We start from the raw sequence: 20,741 nt of genomic DNA on the forward strand, positions 1-20,741 counted from the left end.
CCGTCTTCCAGAAGCACCAGAAATGGGGAGAGCTGACATCACCAGGGCAACCAGGGTACGGTCCCCAAAGGCTGGAGCAGGGAGCCGAGCTTGGCTTGAAGCAAGGCAGGAGTGGGCCCTGGATTCCTCTGTCCTGGCTTTGGCTCAAGCTGTTGCCACGGCCTAGAACAAGCCCCCGTAGCTCCATAGGGCTGACTGGCTTCCAGCTCAGAGGCTGTCTTTTCCTCCATATGAGGCATTCACTGGTTTTCCCATCCAGAGGGGTCTCTCTTTCCTCCAGGCTCCTCGAAAACTCTCCCTTTGCCTTGTTGCCACCTTCTCCGGGCTTAGGCTTTGGGGGGCGAGCACAGCTCCCCGTTTTCTAAATGCTTTTCCCCTTGCTTGGCATGTCTCAGCTTGGAATGGCGGGTGGGGAGGGCAGGGAGGATGGGGGGTTCCCATCTCCACTTGTAAGAGAAAGAAAGTGAGGCCCAGAGCGGGAGTTGATGAGGTCAAGGGTCTTCTCCCTTCTGGCAGCCCCTGGCTGGGGGCTAAGGGGCTGGAGGGAGCCCCCCCAGAACCATGCCGGGGGCCCTCAGAGAGCCTCAGGCTCTGTGGAGTGTCCAGCCAGGTGCGGTGGGAGCAGGGCAGAAAGAGGGTGCCGGGGGCCAGGAGTTTGTTCTAGAGTCCTCCCTGACTGCAGGCCGCTGCTTTAGCAGGCCTGTTTCTAGTTGTGCAGAAGGACTCGTGTCCACTCAACCTGGGAGGTGGCGGGGGGAGCGAAGCCCAGGGCCTGGAGCGCCAAGAGCCAGGCAGAAGCAAGACTGGGGGCCCAGGGCGGGAGAACTAGCACACCCAGCTGAGCAATTCCTTTCGTTCCCCCTCCCCGCACCGTCTCCCCAGGAGAGCTTCTGGAAGAGTCCCAGATGGAAGCATCCAGGCTGCGGCAGAAGGCCGAGGAGCTGGTCAGGGACAATGAGCCGCTCCCATCACTGTCTCCCTCGTTGGCCTCCTTTGACCACCTGGCCGAGCTCACAGGTACACGGGGAGCCCGGGGTGTCCCCTCATCGCCATGCTCCTCACTCTCGAGCCCCTTAACCCTGCACCTGCTTCGTCATCAGAAACCCGCCTCTCCCTCGTTCGTCCTTAGGCCACGGGGCATCTTCCCGGTCATGCTTTGGCTCTAGGCTCCCACAGGAGGTCAGATGTGGAAGGGACCTCAAACCTTCCAGTCTTGTCCAAAAATGACTGGTGACTCAGCGCTCCTGATGCCCCGGCAGACATTAGAGATGGATCGCAGTGATCCACCGCACCCCGGCTGTGGATGCAGCATCTTTGGCAGCATGCTTATTCAGTGAATGTGTAATGAGCAGCTCCTCTGTGCCAGGCACCTTGCTCCAGGCAGCCTCGTCGGGTCACCGGAGTTGGCCTCTGAGTGGAAGGCTCTCTGGTCTGGCCCCCACCTTGTGTTTTACGGTTACGAAGCTGAGGCTGGTGGGAGGCCTGTGCTTGCCCGTCAGCCTGCTGTGGGGTCTTTCAGATGCCAGGTTCCATGCGTCCCTATTAAAGGGAAGCATTGACTGGGACTGAGGGCCAAAGTCCTGTGTGTGCCCCATGTGCCTCTGGCCTGTCTCCAGGTCCAGGGCAAGGTCCAGGACTAGGGAGGAGAAGGTCCCCACGCGGGGAGCTTACAGGCCTCCTGCCGCAGCCCCGCCTAACGGTCTCAGGCCAGGCCAGTGTGCCAGCCTCCCACTTGGCTGCTGGGTGCATTTGCTGAATGGACACGTGGAGGAAAGTGATGATTTCCGAGTCAACTGTGCTGCGGGCAGTGGGCCTTGCCAGCCTCCGCGTGTCCATTCGCCAGTGTTTTCTGAGTCCTGGATGAGTGCCAGCCCCTCACTCCAAGGGAGCTGTGCACTTTCCCTCAAGGAGCTCCCTGTGGCAAGAGCCCCAGCAGCTTGGGGAGTAGGGGCCAAGTTCGAGTCCTGGTTCTGCACAGTGCTGGCTGTGTGACCACAGGCTCATTGCTGACCTTTCCGAGCCTCAGTGTCCTCACCTTTGAAATGGGGATACAGAGCTGTCTTGAGACTCAACTGAGATAATGTATATATACCCACCTTGATAATTGCACACTGTCATCCTTGAGGCAGGTCCAGGGTAGCAAGGAGCAGTGGCCACCTTGGGCTTTTCCCAGCAGCTCTCGGGAAGGTAGTCTCTGTGCAGGTTCTGCTCCATCCCTCCAGAGCCAGTGGTTTTCCCAGGCTACCTGTCCCCCCTGGGACCACCTCCCATTTTCCCAGACTTGCGTAGGGAACTCTCAGAACTCTCCTGGCCAAGGCCATCTTTAAAGGGGTGGCGTCTGGGCTTTCCCCCTTTCCCGCTGCTCACCCGTGTTTTCTCAATTCTCCAGGAAAGGAGGCAGATGTCCCAGCACCCGCCGCTGACCCTGCGCACCCCAGTGGCAAGCCAGAGCCAGTCCCCAAACCTCCATCCAGTGTAAGTTGCACTTGGAGTCATGGCCGAACGTGGTCTGGATCTCAAGGTCACGTTGGTTGATACAGGAACAAGAGCAGAGAGGGTCGGGGTCGGGAAACCCGGCCTCTGACTTTTTGGGTGATATTGGCAAGTTGAGCTCAGTCGTTTTCAAATGTGGGTTAAACCTTCCTGGAAGACCCTGATATACACAAGGAGTTGCTCCCATTTGCTAGATTGTGTCGTGTTAAGCCTGTGTCACCTGCACGGTACTTAGAAAGCAGAAGGATGCAACAGGCACCTCGCCGTTCCCTACAGGGGCCCAGAAATTGTCTTCTGTAGATTTGCCTCGAGAAGTTTTGCTGGGTGTCCTAGGACTAGAAGGGACCCAAATGGTCCTATCATCTAGAGCCTCCATCCCACCGATGAGACACGGAAAGAGAAGAGCAGCTTCTCAGGCCACGCAGACAGCCGGGGAAATGCAGAGGGAAGGGGAAACTGTAGCAGGTGCCGAGATCCAGAGCGGGGTTCCGCGTGGCCACGAGGCTCAGCAGAAGCTGAGCACTGAGTCCTCCCACCCCTGCCCTTTCGTGGGAGGAGGGAAGGCTGAATTAGCCTTGGTTCGACCAAGTTCAAGAGCAATCCCAGAACTAATTGCTGGTTCAGAGGGACCATTGGCACATCCGTTGTTTGCACAGCCAATACCTTCTCCTTGGACCGGCTGGAAGATGTGGAAGAGTCTGGTGTTGTCCTTGGACACCCTGCGTTTGGATGTGTCCTGAAAAAGCCTCTCCAAATTTGCTGCTGCTTCTTTGGAACTTATCCCAGATCAGACCACTCCTCTGGGACCTCTGGGACTGAGGACCTCTGGGTTAGGCTGGTACAGGATCATTCTGGCAGTGGCTGTACCAGCTGCTATCTGTGTTCTCCAGGTGACCAGTCAGAGACGCCTGGGCCCAGGAGACGGCTTTGATGCTGTAGCAGGAAGGTTGGACTTGCAGTCCTTGGCATGCAGTCCTGCTTTTGCATTAATTAAGGCGGTTTCCTCATCTGTCCAAAGGAGACAGAGCCTTCTAACTACCCCATGGGTTGCTTTGAGAAAAAATGGAGTTCATGAAAACATTTTAAAAGGCCAAGGTTGGAGTTCCCATCGTGGCTCAGTAGTTAACGAATCCAACTAGGAACCGTGAGGTTGCGGGTTCGATTCCTGGCCTTGCTCAGTGGGTTAAGGATCTGGCGTTGCCGTGAGCTGTGGTGTAGGTCGCAGATGAGGCTCGGATCCCGCGTTGCTGTGGCTCTGGCGTAGGCCAGCAGCTATAGCTCCAATTTGACCCCTAGCCTGGGAACCTCCATATGCCACGGGAGCGGCCCGAGAAATGGCAAAAGTAAATTAATTAATTTTAAAAAAAAAGGGCAAGGCGATTAAAAAAGATACAGTCCTTAAGAGCTAGTGGTTTGAGGTCAGCTAGTATAGCATCCCTGTTTCACGGAGGGGGAGACTGGCCATGGAGGGACGTGACCTCAAAGCACACAGTGGGTTGCGGGCAGACTTTTGCTGGGGTTTTTGCTTCTGTGAGTTCATCCCGGGCCGGCTCCCCTCATACTGAGGGCTGCCCAAAGGACTTGAACATGAGAAGGGATTTTTGTCCTTCCGTTCTCTGCCCCCACGATACTCTCAGGCAGCCCCTGACTTCTTTTTTCCGCACAGGGCACCTCCTCTGAATTTGAAGTGGTCCCCACTGAGGGGCACTCTCCACCAGAGAGCGGTGGCCACACCAGAAATGCGATGGTGAGTGGACAGGTCCCTGGGCAGGTCCCCCGTCTCCTCTCTGTGTCTACTCTGGCCCCTGGGTGAGAGGCTCAGGATCTGCTCACATCCCCCAGGCATGCCGGAGTCACCTGGGGGACACGCGCGAGAGGCCGGCGCCCGGGGATGCTTCTTGCTCACATATGCAAATCCCCAGCTGGTGACTTCCCTGTGGGCCTTAAGAGCACCTGACCACTGTGAAAGCCCAGGCATGTCGCCAGCACGGCCGCCAAGTGCCCGGCAACTCCACACGCTGTGACTCAGCCTTTGGAGCCTGTGGGCTCCCAGCCCGGCTAGAGTAGAAAGGGTCAGAGAGGCGGAGAACAGCTTAAGGCAGGTGATTGGGCCTTTTGTGCAGGCTCTCCGTTCCTCCCAGGCTCCCCTTCAGGGCCCACAGGTCAGAGGTTAAACCTCCCACGCACACGCCCGCCCGCACATACACAGAGTCCGCCAGTCCTGGGGCGTCCATCTGGCATCCTCATTCTGTCCCTGACCCTACTGGCTGCCTTTCTTCCCTCTGTCTTCCTGCCCTCTCTTCAAATAGTGGAGCTAGGAGTTCCCGTCATGGCTCAGCAGAAACGAATCTGACTGGTATCCATGAGGACGCAGGTTCGATCCCTGGCCTTGCTCAGTGGGTTAAGGATCTGGCGTTGCTGTGGCTGCGGTGTAGGCCGGCGGCTACAGCTCCAGTTCAACCCCTAGCCTGGGACCCTCCATATGCCATGGGGGCAGCCCTAAAAAAAAAAAAAAATAATAATAATAATAATAAAAGAAAAATAAAAGAAAAAATAAATAAATAAAATAAAATAGTGGAGCTATTGGAGAATCACTGAGAAAGGTGTGGAATGTTCTTTATAGGTTCTTAAGTCCCACTGTCTCTTCCTTCCTTGATCACGTTGAGATTTTTTGTTTGTAATACGGGCATTAAGTGGCCTCACCCTCCACTGATAACCTTGGTCTACACTGCCTGTTCCACCGAGGATTTGGGGCACAGAGGCTGCTCTTTAGTTCACTGACTGACTGCATCTTGTGTGTCTCCGTCCCCAGTGCAAGGTCCCCAACAGGTTGTCATCCAGCTTACACTAGCATGCCTTCAGAGACAGGGGGCTCGTCACAGCACTAGGCAGCTCTGAGCATTAGAAAGGTTTTGTGTTTTGTCTCCTGGGAACTTCTGTCCCCTTGTCCTGTTCTGTCCCTGAGGGGTCTGAGAAATTGGCTGAGGGGGCAAGACCCTCTTCTCAGAATTTCACTCTATGGCTTTGGATTTCATCTCATTACTAGGTTGCTCTTTAGCCCCAGCACGTGCCTAGTCTGTGCTGAGCAAAGGCAGGACAGCCTTCCTATCTTCTGGGAGCTTGAGTCCAGTCAGAGAAGTCAAGGGATGAAGCAATTCCTTTTTTTGCCTTTTCTAGGACTGCTTCCTGCGCATATGGAGGTTCCCAGGCTAGGGGGTCTAATTGGAGCTGTAGCCGCCAGCAGCCTACGCCAGAGCCACAGCAACGTGGGATCCAAGCCTCATCTCGGACCTACACCACAGCTCATGGCAATGCTAGATCCTTAACCCACTGAGCAAGGCCAGGGACCGAACCTGCAACCTCATGGTTCCTAGTCGGATTCGTCAACCACTGCGCCACGATGGGAACTCCTGTGAGGCAGTTCCTGAGCCTTAAAGAGAACACGGCTTACCACCTCAGATCCCTTGTGGAAAGAGGTGGTGGGGGAATGAAGGCAGAACTGAAGCCGCAGCAGCACCTGTTAGAAGATGCTAACAGCATTACTTAGGCATCCACTGGACACCACGCTGTGGCTCTCAGGGCATTGCCACTGCTGTGGAGGCCGGACACAGGAGGTCACGAGTTCCGGTCTTGGCTCTGCTGCTGATTCGTTAGGTGACTTGGGGCAAGTTCCTTCTCCCTATGTCTTGATTTCTGAGCCTGAACCCTGAGGCTCCCCATGGCTCTGACAGCCTGTGACTCCTATAAATGTTTAGGGGAGGCCTGCTGTGCAGCTGAAGCGTGGGCAGGGCTGGGGACGATGAGCAGAGGGGACCCCATGGAAAGGCAGCATGAGGAGGCCTGGGGCCTGGCATGGGGGGGCGGGGCTTGGGCAGGGGACGGTGAGGACTCGGACACCTGGCTGTGGAGCCAGGCTTGATGTAGTCAGTTGTCGGGCGGCTCTCTGGATCCTTGGCCACGGAGTGGGCATAACTGAGGAACTGTCTTTGGTAAGAGTGTTCTGGACAGAGAGATGGAGAGGAGAGAGAGATTGATTCTGAGATTCGAGTGTCTTGCCCACAATTTGCTTCATTTTTTACATTCTCTACTAAAGCAGGATTCTTTTTTTTTTTTTTTAATTATTTTGATTTTTTGCTTTTTAGGGCGGCACCCGCAACATATGGAGGTTCCCGGGCTAGGGGTCAAATCGGAGCTACAGCTGCCGGCCTACACCATAGCCACAGCCACACAGGATCCGAGCTGCATCTGTGACCTACACCACAGCTCATGACAACGCCAGAACCTTAACCCACTGAGTGAGGCCAGGGATCGAACCCACAACCTCATGGTTCCTAATCGGATTCGTTTCTGCTGAGCCATGATGGGAACTCCGTAGATCAGGATTCTTTGAACTGTCTCAAGCTATAATTCCTAACATATTTTGCGTCTTGGGTCCTCTGAGAAGCTGATGAATGCTTGGACCATTTTCCAGAAGGGACTATCCAGACATAATATTCAGATGGCTTTGGTTTCTGTGTGGCTCCCTGGTCAAGGCTTCCTGAGTTGAGGAAGTGGTGCTGTATATGGAGCCTTACGCCTTTCCTGGGCTTGCTACCTTCGTGCGTCATTTCACCAGCCTCAGAACCCCGCGGGGTGGAAGGGAAGAAAAGGGGCACATACATCTAGTAGATGACGGTTCTGAGGCCCAGTGGACAAGTGACTTAGCCACTGGCACTTGGTGAGGCCCAGAGTGTGGGAGGAAGGTGGCTCCACCACTGGTAAGCCTGCCAGGGGCCTGGGAGTCCCGGGTCCTGCCCTGTGGGGAGCCTGCGCAATTGAAGAATTTCCCTGATCAGAGGGGGAAACTGAGTCATGAGGAATGGGGGCGTGGAGGGAGAATGGCTGGTGGCACCTGCCAGACCCTGGTGAGAGTGGTCCATGTCCCCCTCCCCACACCCCAGGAGCTGGGCCCCCTGCCCCACGAGGACGGCAACCTGATGTTGCACCTGCAGCGCCTGGAGACCACCCTGAGCGTGTGCGCCGAGGAGTCGGACCACAGCCAGCTCTTCATGCACCTGGGCCGCATGGCCCTGGAATTCAACCGGCTGGCCTCCAAGGTGCACAAGAACGAGCAGCGTACCTCCATCCTGCAGGTGAGCCTGGGCCGGCGGAGGGCGGCCCGGGATCGGCGTGGTTTCCCTCCACTTCCTCCAGCTCGTCTGGGGAGTCCAGGGTACCACGGGGACTTCCGAGGGGGAGGGCGGGGCCCAGCTTGGGCGTCTTGTTCGGGGCAGCGAGCAGCGTAGGGAAGTTGTGGGAAGGGACGAGGAAGAGGAAGGAAATTGGGACATAATGGGTGGACGATGCAAGTTTCGTGGTTGGGGCCCCTCGAGGCTGTGGCTGATCGGCCCTGCCTTTGTCCTCCACATCAGGTGGGGAAGGGAGGGAACCGGCGCAGGTCCCCCCAGGGTGTCCTGTCCCTGCCGCTGGAGGTGGGACGGTCATTATCCCCCCCTCCGGAGGTGATCTTTGTTTGTTTGCCTAAGGCGCCCCAGCTAGTGGGTGGTACTGCTTGATTTGAACCTCAGTCTGTCATCTTCCAACGTCCGTGCTGCCCCTGCCCTCCCAGCCTGCCTTCCCATGGAGAAGGCTTCCTTTCTAACCCTCCCTGTGCTGTGGGAATGAGGTCAGATTTCCTCCCGAGGCCAGACCTTGGGGCCGTGTGGTCTTTGGTTCCGGGAGTGACTCTTTATTGCTCTCTGACCTTGGACGAGTCTCTCCCTGTCCCCCGCCATCCTCCTCAGGAACATGGGGCTGGAAATCCGTCCCTTTGGGGACTGCTGCGAGTGTGAAATGAAGCCCCAGTACAGCCCACAGCAGAGTAAGCACTCGAGAGGTGGTGGCTGTTAGGCTTCTGTGGAGATGGGCCCTTCACACTGGGCCGGGGTTCTGAGCTTTGAGGGCTTGGAGGTGGGGAAGGATTCACAGATGGTGAGACGGAGGCTCCGAGGCCCCGCTCAGAGCTGAGCACCTGTCGCCTCCGTGATGGCGCTGTAACCCCAAGGCTTCCTCCTCCCTCCTAGACCCTCCTCTGGGCCAGTCGCCGCCCTGTGGTCTCACTCACGTCAGCAAACATGGGGGTGCACACTTGACCGTGGGGCTGGGGTGTCCACTGTGTGCTGCCTTGGGGAGGACCTGGGTGGACAAGAGCAGGGGGGCGTCCAGGCTGGAGGCAGGCGTGAGGAGAGCTGTGGGGAGCAGAGGACTCTGGGGAAAGCACGGGACTCCCGCCCACCGCTGGAGGCTGGAGGAGTGATTGGAGCCTGGAGGGCCGGGCCAGGTCCCGGGAGACAGCTTTCAGATGTCAGCCAGGCTCAGCGGTGTCAAGGCTGAGCCCTGGGGAGGCGAACCTGGTGCACTGCCTGGGGCAGGCTCACTCCTGAGTGTCAGCTCTTCAGCTTTCAAATGGGGATCAATACCCAGAAGGGATCTTGCCAAGCCCTGTTTTTGTATCAGACTCATGTCTGTTTCCTTCTTAGCTGTTATCACAGTTTGTAATCATTTTACTAAGTGGTTTATTTCCTTTGCATTTTTTTTGTTTTCTCTAATGCTCTCCGCTACCGGCCTGCCGAGAGGGGCCAGTAGCTTCTCATCATATTCACTGTTGTATGCTGGTGTCTTGACACATGGTGGGTGCCGAACGGGCATGTGGTGAATGAATGAACAAATGAACTCACACGTGAGCTCTCTTGGCCTCTTTGATGGAAAGCGTTGGCCTTTGCGACATCCTCTGTCTGCTGTGTGCGCATGGCGTTTGCCTAGAGACTCAGAGGAAACAGCCCTCTAGCCCGCAAGCGTGGACAGTGCAGAGCTTTCATCCGGGCCTTCCCTTAGTGACCGGGGCAGGACGTTCTGTTCCCCAGAGGCCCCGCCCAGGGCCATGGCATCCTGGGTATGTGCCAAGCCTTTGGGTGGAAGCAGATTAATCCAGTTCTTCCTCATTTATTCATTGATTTGTTTTTGGGATTACTCAGCGTTTCCAAGGCCAGGTATGGCGCCCAGGCCCCTGCTGGGCAGTGCAGCCGGTCACAGTGGTTTTCTGTTCCCACTGTCTGAGCACACACAGTTCCAGGCTATCTCCTCCATCCCGCCTTCCCAGGTCTCCCCGTTGTTAGTCAGGAAGGGCTAGGTTTTGCTGCGGAAGCAAAGAACTCTTAAATACTCCTGGAGAACGTAAAAGCTTTCCCTCATGTTCTGTGTGGCAGGGGCTTGTCTTCTGCTCCACAGGCTGACAGGGGCCCCAGATGTCTCATGCCCTTTGGAATACGAGGCAGCCACGGGGCGGCAGAGACCAGGGAATTGTCCCTGGGCCAGCCCCGCTGTAACACCTGTCACTTCCACTCACCTCTCATTGGCCGGAGCTAGTCACGTGACTGTGCCCAGCCTGGGAAATGGACCTGAAGGGCACAGGTAGTAGGTCTGGTGAATACTGCTCACCGTTCCTGCCCCAGCCCAGCTCCCAGGCTGCTGCCTCCTTCTACATCCCAGAAGCAGCACTGTTTAGGGTCTCCAGATGGAGTTTAATTCTCGCGGTGATTTTCTTTCTTTCTTTTTTTTTTTTGCTTTCTATGGGCCTCCCCTGCAGCATATGGAGGTTCCCAGGCTAGGGGTCAAATCGGAGCTACAGCTGCTGGCCTGCGCCACAGCCACAACAATGCCGGATCCAACCCACATCTGCAACCTACACTACAGCTCACGGCAGTGCTGGGTTCTTTGACCCACTGAGCAGGGCCAGGGATTGAACCCGTATCCTCCTGGATACTGGTGCATTTCCGCTGAGCCACGATGGGAACTCCACCAGTGGTGATTCTTCACAGCTGTACAAGCTCCTATAAATCATCCCACCTGCAGTAGTCTGCCTCTAAAATAGAGGCACATTTCATAGGGCTCTGAGGAAGCTGTGGGACTCCAACAGGGCAGTGAGGGGAGGGGCCCCTGGCCATGTGTAGGGCAGGGTTGGGTGCTCACTGGCTGTTTGTTGAAAGGTGACCCAGCATCACCATATTCCTGGTCAGCAGCACCTGCCTCCATCCGTGGGCCCGAGTCTGGCTGCCCATCTTCCATGCCCGCCCCTCGCAGCGCTTGGAACACCAGTCCTCAAATGTCTCAGGGGCCGGCAGCTCGCAGGGCGCTTTTTCTCTCCCCGTCCTGTTTGTCCTCACAGCTGCCCTATAAAGGAGGCAGGGACGGCGCATTTGTCCCACTTCGTCGGGGAGGGAACTGTGTCTCAGAAGCGAGGGCCTTCTGAGCCACACCGGGGAATTGGTGAGGTCTTGGCCAAGGGCCCTGCCTTCCCACTTGCCACCGGACAGCCTCGCACCCCGGAAGCCGTCCCCACTCTCCCGGTCAGCTAAGCTCTAGGCCTCCTAGATTCTTGACTAGGAGGTCTTAACTCTTCCTTCCTTCACTTGGCCATTTTAGCCATTCAGTCCTGTGTTCCTTGAGGGGAGTTAAGCATGGAGCTGGGGATCCAGCAGGGTGTGGGTGGGCTGGGGCTGGGTCCCAGCCGTCTGGGAGCGCGTGGACTAGGAGGGGGGCAGACACTGAGAAAGTCATGGCTCATGGTTCTTTAGCTCTCATTGTCGCGGGTACCAGCCAGGGTGGGCGCAGGGGACCGGGAGCGAGGAGAGTGGAGGCGACCTAACCCACCTGAGATGCGGGAATCGGGGAGACCTTCTTTGAGGAGGTGCCATTTCGGCGACGACTTGGAGCAGGAGTAGAAGTCAGCCAGGGGAAGGCTGGAGAGGAAGAGCCTTCTAGGCTTTGGGACAGCAGTGAAGGAGGAAGGGGATAGCGTTCTGTGCCGTGGAGGACCAGAAGGCCCTGCGGCTGATTCTCGCTCAGTCCTCATGAGGGAAAAAGGAGGCAGAGAGGAGCCTGGAGGGGCCTCGTGGCGTGGCTCCTGCTGTCCCAGGAGGGATAGGTGAGGCCATGCACAGGGGACACGGTGCCGGGACCTGGCGTGGCCGTCGCGCCTCCCCGTCCTCATCAGCCTGCCTTTCCCTGTGCTCCATCTCCCTCTCTCTGCTCTGCAGACCCTGTGTGAGCAGCTTCGAAAGGAAAACGAGGCTCTGAAGGCCAAGCTGGACAAGGGCCTGGAACAGCGGGATCAGGCTGCTGAGAGGCTGCGGTAAGTCCAGGCTTCTCCGAGAAGGGCAGGAGGAGAGCAGTGGTGCCTGGCACTGACTTCTGAGCTAAGAGCTCTGAGCCCTGTGACCAGAGCCCTGCTTTGGATTTCAGGTCTCTGGGTCCTTCTCCTTGGGTATGTTGGTGTTTTCTCTCTGCCCTTTTAATACCTCGGGGAGTGTTTGCTTATAAAGTGCTTTAAGAGCTTCAGACGAAGGTCTGTACAAAGTGCCTTGCTTCCTTGGGAACTTGTCCTCCCAGCCTGTTCACCGTGGCCAGCTGGCTGTTGGAGAGAGGGCTCTGGAGTCTTCTGCCCCCTGCTGGTCACCGTCCTGTCCTGCTCTGTGCTCCTGAGAACACGCAGGGATGGTTGATCTGGGCTCCTGGGTCTCAGACTTAATCGTGCATCAGGTCACTGAGGATCAGGAAAGTTATTACAAGTGTACCCTCCCACCTGTCCCTCCTATTCTGAGATTGTGATTCAGTGGGTCTGGGGCGAGACCTAGGCCCCTGCATTTTCCGGTGGGTCTCTGTGATTAGGATCTAGGTGGGCCCAGGAGTACGCTGGAGAAATACTAATCTTGACTATCCGAGCTTGAAGGGCCCTTTGAGATCCCGTGGGCCAAACCCCTCACCGCGCAGAGACACTGCGGCCCGGGGGAGTCATGTGAACCACTGCCGTTCTGAATCAGCTTATATTTATTTACTGCTGGGTGGCCAAAACAGTGGGAGTTTTACAGCCATGATGACTCCACCTATGGATCCAAAAACCCAGGCTGGAGGAAGGACTCTTGATTAGAAGGCAAGGGTACAAGTCCCCACTGCAAGGCTGTGGGGAAGCCCCTCACTTCTCTGCGTTCCTGTTGTTACATGGAAACCAGCTGGCAGATAGAATACAAAGAAATATTTTCCGTATTTCAGTCACACCCGAATCCACCTCACCATTTGTCTATGTCTGATATCACTTACCTTATCCCTTACTTGAGAATTTAACTTGCATCATGTTTTTACTTAAAATTGCGGTAAAGAAAACTTGTGGTAGAGTACCTGGAAAACAGCATTACTGGAAAAAATCGACCATACATCCAACAATAAATACGACAAAAATGGAAGGATGTGAATTAATTCTGGTGAATTGCCTCCTGGAGGCTCTGAGCCTGGAGGCTGTTCGTTTTCTGCTAACACGGGAGACCAGCAGGTCCTCAAGAGAGGCGCTCAGAACCTAACAGCACCAAACAGAGACTTTTCTTGCGCTCCTCGCAGGAAGTCTGAGGCTAATCGAGAAGAGTGTAACTTTCTCAAATAACCCAGGGTTGTTTCCCGTCGCGTGGGCGTATCCTGACGATGTTGTGTATCCAGATACCCCACGCTTGGGAAACCCCTGTCGGGTGAGCGTCAGAGACTTCGAGGGAAGCCTAGCAAAGGGGCGGAAGGATGCCCTCTGTGGGTCTGCCAGGTCTCGGGGACACACCGTACCCCCCAGGACTCAGCAGCAACTCAGATGAGTCGTAGGTCCAAGGCCCCCAGGCTCCTCGGCCCCGGACCAGCCTTATGACCTCTCTGTTTGCCTCCACCCCAGGGAGGAAAACCTGGAGCTCAGGAAGCTGTTGATGAACAGTGGCCAAGAGGGTGCCTCCGGGCGGCCGGGCTCACCCAAGATGGAAGGAGCAGGCAAGAAGGGGCTGGCCGCGCAGCAGCAGGTACGTGGTCAGAAACGCCTTCCCCAGCACCCCACGGCTGGCGCCCGGCCCCCGCGGGCAGTGGGCTCATCACCTTGTGTCGCAGCCAGTCTCCCTGTTGGAAGGTTCCAGTTGTAGATGCCATTTCCCCGCCTCAGCCCGACGGCTCCCCCCGCCTGGAGCTTCCACTCCTCAGCCTTTGTTCTGCCACCTGCCACATGGAGCATCCTAGTCCCTGGGACACACTCTCGGGCTGCTGGCCGTGACCGTGGCTCCGTGGCCCCTCCACACTTCTTCTTGAGGCAGAGTAGCCACAGTTCCTCGGTCATTGCTCATGAAGGCCGTGCCGCGTCATTCGTGCAGTCTGGGCACATCGCCTGAGCCCATTCCAGTTTGTCAAGGTCTCTTCCAGGGTGGCTCCCAAGAGTCAGTTTGCTGTCTCAGACACTCCTAGTGGAATTAGGGTGTTAGTTGAAAAAGTCCGCGAGGGACTCTGTTAAGCTCCTGTGATTGTGCCCAGGAGCCTCTGACGTGCCAGGAGGAGGGTGTGGACCGGTTGGGCATGGCCTGCCAGCGCTGGCCCACCTGCCCCCTTCCCTCTGCCGCACCCAGCCTGGCTCCCATGCAGCTTTCCTGAGTGGGAGCTGGCTGTCCCCTTGCCTCGTCTGTGCCTTGCTGCAGAGCTGAGTCCCAGCTTTTGACTGACATGTTTTTGGGGGGTTTGTTTCTTTGTCTTTTGTCTTTTTAGGGCCACACCCATGGCACATGGAGGTTCCCAGGCTAGGGGTCTAATCAGAGCTATTGCTACTGGCCTATACCACAGCCACAGTAACGCCCGATCCTAAACCCACTGAGCGAGGCCAGGGATCGAACCCGCAACCTCGTGGTTCCTAGTCAGATTTGTTTCCGCTGCGCCACGACAGGAACGCCCTGACACATTTTTTAATGGCTGCACAGCAGGCCTTATGCCTTTTAACAAACCCCACACCTATATAATAGTGATAATTATCCTAATAACTTAATTCCTTATTACTCTAACAGCGTCGCGTTTCCCCAGGATTTGCAGATTCGTTATCTGACTTGGGTCTCCCCTCTACGTGTCAGGGAGGCAGGGCTGGGACTCTTAACTCCACGAGACAGTGATGGCGGGAGGTTTGGACAGGTCCTGTGGCATCACGTCATCAAGACGCCCATATCCACCCTCAGGCAGACAGGTGCAGGTGGGCGACGTGCTGATGGGTGGCCTTCCGCATCCCAGCGCCTGAGGCCTCTCTCATCTTCCATTCACCCCTCACGTCAGACCCTGCCCGTGGGCTCTCTGGTGGACGTGACTCGTGGTCTTTGCTGACCCCCACTGCGTTCTCAGAAGTGTATGGGCAAGTGTCTTCACTCTTCCAAGCCCTTAACCTCGAGCCATCCTGCTTGACTTCTCTAAAGACCAGGTGCTCTTACTGCCCCGCTGGGGAGGAAGGTCCGTTTGGAGGCTCGCGTCACAGGCAGTGGCCTCGCCTGGGCCCTGGAGTTGCCTGTGGGTGGAATACTGGCTCTCCTTCTTGCCAGTGCTGCCACCTCGGATGAGTTACACACACTCTCTGGCCTCAGTTTCCTCCTCTGGACCATGGCGATAACAGGTCCCTCGGAGGGTCGATGGAAGATTCGGTGATGTGATGTCTATGATGTAGCTTGAGCACTTGGCACGTGGTAAACAGGAAACTTTGGTTGTCGTTTTAACGGCAGCTCTGGTGCCCGCAGCCAGATTCGGCTGACCCTTCTCTTCTATGTGGAGGTTAAGGGTGCACCCCCAGGCACATAGCACCCCCTCTTCCTCCTTCCCCAGTAGTGGTAGGTGCAGCTCCCCTCCAGGAGGCCGTGAGCCTCTAGGGGCAGACGCATCTCTCACTTTTCTCCAGAGAAGGAGGTGACCTTCCCTGGAGGGCTCCCCCGGCCCTCTCCCCTCGGCTCCCCGGTTCTCCGGGTGTACTTACAGACTTTAGCCTGTAGGGGGCGTTCAAGCCCCACCCGCTGTACACTCAAGTCCCACCCCAAGCCCCAGGGGAAGGTGGAAGGGGATGGGAAGGCAGAGACTAGGGAGAATGTGGTCAAAGACTCCAAGAGGAATGCTGTGGGGCGTCTCCTGTGTGATTTTGTACCGAGGCCCAGAGAGGACGTGGGTCTTGGCCTGCATCTCGCAAGGCCTTGGAGATAGAGCTGGTGTTCGCTTTCTGGATTGCTAGTGTCATTCTGCCGTGTCACTTCAACCCTTCCTGTTTAAAAGAAAACAAAAAACAAACAAAAAAAACCTTTTTTTTTTAGCTTTTAATTTGGGGGTAACTTTAGACTTACAAAAGAGTGGCCAAATAGTCCAGGGAGTGCCCATGCCCCCACCCCTTAACGTCTTTAGGAACCGTGGGTCACCGATCAAAACCAGGAAACGAACGCTGGCATAATACTATTAACTAAATTGCAGCCTTTGTTCAGAGTTCACCAGTCTGTCCCTCATGTCCTTTTTCTGCGCCAGGATCCCACATTGCACTGAGTCGTCCCGGCCCTAGTCTCCTCTGGCTGTGACGGTTCCGGTGGGTCTTTGTCTTTCAGGAGCTTGAGCCTTTAGAGTTATACTGGCCAGTTATCCTGCAGAATGGCCCTCCATTTGGGTTTCTCTGACGTTTTCTCACGAGTAGACCGATGTTGTGGATTTTTGGATCAGGAAGTCACAGGAGCGGCATCTTTCATCATGTCCAGGGTACATGATGTCCGTGTGTCTGTTTACTGTCGGTCTCGATCGTTTGGCGAAGGGCGTGTCTGTCAGCTTTCTCCACGGTGAGGGCACTGGTTTTCCATTTGTAATTAAGAACTACTTATTTTTGAGGGAAACGCTGAAACTGCAGATGTCCCCTTTCTCCTTAGACTAATTTCAGTATCCACTGGTGGATTTCGGCATTATCACTGTAACATTCTAATGGAGACGTTGTATTTCCCTCACTCCTTCTCTCTTTCCCAATTGGAATTCCTCTTGTCCCTTCTACCCTATTGTTTATTGATTCATCTGTTCTTTTCTAGCAGTACGGACTTTAAGGGTATTTATTTTATTCTTTGGTTTATAATCCAACACTGTCACAATTTATTTTCTTGTTCAAATCGTTTCAACTTTGGTTGTCGGAAGCCCTTTCAGGTTGTCTTCTGTGCCCATTTGATATGCCTTTCTTCTTCTTTTTCTTCTTCTTCTTCTTCTGCACTTCTTTACTTTCTGGCACCATAAATTGCTCCATATTCACGTTCTGGTTTTCCTGCCCCACCCCTGAAACTAACCACTTCTCCAAGGAGCCCTGTGTCTTTTCCTTGAAGAGTGGTACTTAGAAACCAAAGATCTGTGCTCATTGTTACTGGAGTGACACTGCTTCAGGCCCTCTCAGCGGTCAGAGCTAGGAAATACATGTACTAATCACACATGCACACACATCCTTATTTATTTGTCTATCTCTAAAAAAAATTTTTTTAAATAGGGGATTTCCCATCATGGCGCACTGGAAACGAATCCGACTATGAACCACAAGGTTACGGGTTTGATCCCTGGCCTCGCTCAGTGGGTTAAGGATCTGGTGTTGCCGTGAGCTGTAGTGTAGGCTGCAGATGCAGCTTGGATCTGGTGTTGGCTGTAGCTCTGGTGTAGGCTGGCAGCAACAGCTCTGATTAGACCCCTAGCCTGGGAACCTCCATATGCCAAAGGTGTGGCCCTAAAAAGACAAAAAAAAAAAAGTGTGTAACTTTTGCCTTCCAGGCCAGAAGATTTGGGGCAAATGGGTGGGGGAGGGGAGGGCAGCCGGCAGCACCTTAGAGATGCAGCCAGAGCAAGGAAAGAAGTGGCTGTGGGGAGGGGAGGGGAAGAGGGACCGAAGGGCCTAGGAGCCACCGAGGGTGAGAGAGGGGAATAGTGATCTCCGTGGACTTCCTGAAGGGGCTCAGTCATGGCCGGGCCGAGGAGCCATGTCCTGGTGGGTGGAAGGGTGGAGAGGCAGGGGATGGAAGCCTGGGTCTCAGGGGTGAGCAGCCTTAGAGGAGCACCGCGTGGTGAGAGAGTTGTTATTGGAGGCTTTGCTGAAGGCCCCTCTGTCTTCTTCTCAGGCTGGCATGTCAGAAGGTAAAATCCCAGAGGTGGGGGCCTTGGGAGCAGCTGAGAAGAAAGTGAGGATGCTGGAGCAGCAGCGCACAGAGGTAGGTACCAGAGAGGGTGGTGGTAGTCGGGGAGACCCTGCCTCCCTCCTAGCACCAGCAGGACAAAGGCCCTTCCCAGCCCCCGCGTCTAGCTGGTCCCAGATCTCCGTGATGAGTTGCCATGGTGACCGCTGAACCATCTGCCCATGGGTGAGACATACAGCCTTGGCCTGGGCTCCATCTCCTGATCAGTCCCCCTGCCTGCAAGAGTCATTCTGAAGAGGTGGCATTGGGGCCTGGCCTCAAATTGGGGGTTAGGGGAGGGGAAGAACTTTTAGGAAGGTTCCTGATGGTAGAAAGAGGTTGTCCAAAGAGGCAAGTTTCAGCCTCAGGAGCGGGGCATCTGGGGTTCATCTGGCACTGCGTAGCTGGTTCAGGGAGGGACTCACAGAAGGAGTGAGCCCGTGCCTGCTTGGAGCACTGCTTCTGATCAGCTGAGAGTCCCCAGAAGCTGGGCTCTTCCCTGTTCGTCCTCTGTCCCCGATCCCCAGTATGTTTGGGCCAGAAGCGGGAGTCCACCCCTCTCTGTTCAAACTGAGCCCCTCCTCTCCACGCAGCTCAGGTCCTTGTCCGAGTCCTGGGCCTTCCTGCCCTTCCTGCTCCTCCAGCACATTTGAAAGTCAGGCTGTATTGATTTTTTTGTTCGTGTGATTTTAGTTTTCTTTTTGTATTACTGTAAGTTATTTTTTTCTGATTATAAAAGTAATACCATGTTCATTATAAAAAGACAAAGAATCTCACCTCCTAGAGATGACCAGAGGTGATAACAGTTCATTGCATACTCTTCAGTTTTGTCTGTGTACTTTCTCATATACAAAGTTTGTAAAAACAACACCATACATACTGCATTGCAGATTGCTTTCTTCTTTCTTTCCTTAAAATTAACTGTATCCTTGTGGGTATTTATTTATATATAAGACATACTCTACATTCCTTTAATTCTGAGTACTTTTTATCATATATTAATGTTTTTGAAATTGGGATTACTCTCTCCCAATTTATTTATTTAATGATGTTGGATTGTTTTCTTCGTGGAAGAATTGTTACATCAAGATCTGTCAAATCATTACTGTCATCTTAGAACGAGGCAATGTATCAAACCCCTGATATTTTTTGGGGGGGGGCACACCTGCAGCACATGGAGGTTCCCAGGCTAGGGTTCTGATCAGAGGTGTAGCCACCCGCCTACATCACAGCCAGAGCAATGCCAGATCGAAGCCGCATCTTTGACCTACACCACAGCTCACGGCAGCACCGGATCCTTAACCCACTGAGGAGGGCCAGAAAAGGCACCTGCATGGATACTAGTCTGATCCGTTTCCACTGAGCCACGCTGGGAAGTTCAAACCCCTGCTTATTAAGTAGCTACACGGGGCTCCGTTTTCTGTTTATTGTATAATTTTCTTAACCTACTTCTGATATTCTGGTTGGCCTCTGGATTATTTTCGGTATAAACATTGTTGGGATGGTCAGCGATACACACATTTTTTAGGCGCTTGGGCATGTGCTTCTTTCGGGAACATTTTTTTCGGAGTGGAATTATTTAGTTAAAGAGAATGAGAACATGAAGGTTTTTTGTTTTGTTTTTGTCTTTTTTTCTTTTTTGGAGGCATATGGAGGTTCCCAGGCTAGCAGCTACAAATCGGAATTGTAGCTGCTGGCCTACACCACAGCCATAGCAATGCCAGATCCAAGCTGCATCTGCGACCTACACCACAGCTCACAGCAATGCCCGATCCTTAACCCACTGAGCGAGGCCAGGGATCGAACCTGCATCCTTATGGATACTAGTCAGATTTGTTTCCACTGAGCCACGACGGGAACTCCGAGAACTTGAAGTTTTAATACATGGTCCCAAATTGCCCTCTACATGGATGTGTGTTCCATAATTCGACACCAAAATTATACCCTGTTTTGATATCTTGGTATTAGTCTCACCTCCCTGGCGTTGGTAAAATGTGGCAGTTGATAAAGGTGACTTACTTTGAGGAGTGGGGTGTGTGTGTGTGTGTGTGTGTGTGTGTGTGTGTGTGTGTGTGTTTTGGCTGCAACATGCAGCAGCCTAATGTGGGATCCCAGTTCCCAGGCCAGGGATCGAACCCAAGCTGCAATGTTGAAAGCTGAGTCCTAACCGCTAGACCACCAGGGAACTCCTGAAGAATGTTTTTGAGAAGTGCAGGAACCAGGCAGTGCGTGTAGCTGCCGTGCACACATGCTGTGCACACCTGGAAAGCTGATGTTGGTGGAATTGGCTCTTGCTGGTCCTTCTCTGTTGTCTCCTGCTAACCCCGTTCTCTCTCCTGCAGCTGCTGGAAGTGAACAAGCAATGGGACCAGCACTTCCGGTCCATGAAGCAGCAGTACGAGCAGAAGGTAGCGAGAGGGTGATGGGAACTCAAAGCTGGACCCTGCCTTCTCGCCTGGGCCCTTGGGGCATTCCCAGCACCCTGCGTGCCTCCTCCCTCGCAGCAGCAGCCTTGAACCTGGAACGTTCACCCCTGGGGCCCTCACCTGCTCCCCTTCTCTGCCTCTCCACCCAGATCACTGAGCTGCGCCAGAAGCTGGCAGATGCGCAGAAGCAGGTGACTGACCTGGAGGCTGAGCGGGAGCAGAAGCAGCGTGACTTTGACCGCAAACTCCTCCTGGCCAAGTCCAAGATCGAAATGGAGGAGGCAAGTATGACTCCCGGTCCTGCAGGTTCGGCTCTGCGGGTTCTCTCCTCCCCATCAGCGGGGAGCTCAGTGGAGTAAACACGCAGGGACCGGAGTCCAGGCCTGGGGTCCCGGTTCTGGCTCTCGGGCTTGAGGGCTCTGTGGCCAGAGGCAAAAGCACTTTGTTCCCTGTGGCTCAGTTTTCGCTCTGAAGGTTGAGGCGATTGGATTGGCTTTTCATTTCTTCTTATTTTCCTACAGAAGAGTTTTTTGTTTGAGTAAAATCTGACATCCCAGGGAAGCACAGAATGAAAACGAGATCTAGCAGGCCTGCTTTATGACGAAGTGGGGGGTGCTGCCGAATGTTTGGAGTGGTGGTGGCTGTTTGCACGGGAGGGACTCCAGCCTTAGAGCTTCCTTTTAGTCCTCCGTCTGGTCGCCGTCCAATAGATGGTGCTCCGGGCACTGTGCCGGGCACACAGACTCAGTGGCGAATGGTCAGTCCTGCCCTTGGGGGAAGAGAGGCGGGATATGTGATTACA

The 20,741-nt window shown here is 54.8% G+C and overlaps 1 protein-coding gene across 17 annotated transcripts in view; it reads left to right on the plus strand.

Annotated features, from left to right (window-relative positions):
• Positions 1-20,741, plus strand: part of TNIP1 (TNFAIP3 interacting protein 1) — a 53,927-nt gene that overhangs the window by 21,963 nt on the left and 11,223 nt on the right. For 9 of the 17 annotated variants that reach the window (XM_085001534.1, XM_005672608.4, XM_013984910.3 and 6 more), the window contains 9 exon segments: positions 883-1,017; positions 2,390-2,475; positions 4,160-4,240; positions 7,434-7,625; positions 11,568-11,662; positions 13,238-13,358; positions 17,460-17,549; positions 19,856-19,921; positions 20,089-20,220. In XM_085001534.1, the coding sequence (XP_084857660.1) occupies positions 883-1,017; positions 2,390-2,475; positions 4,160-4,240; positions 7,434-7,625; positions 11,568-11,662; positions 13,238-13,358; positions 17,460-17,549; positions 19,856-19,921; positions 20,089-20,220 (998 nt within the window). 17 annotated transcript variants of the gene reach the window in all.

Source organism: Sus scrofa, chromosome 16 (genome assembly GCF_054392235.1).
Source record: "Sus scrofa isolate SSC_HxYL_T2T_F1_AM1 chromosome 16, Sscrofa_HxYL_maternal_Yorkshire_Landrace_v2.0, whole genome shotgun sequence".
Taxonomy (NCBI): Eukaryota; Metazoa; Chordata; class Mammalia; order Artiodactyla; family Suidae; genus Sus; species Sus scrofa.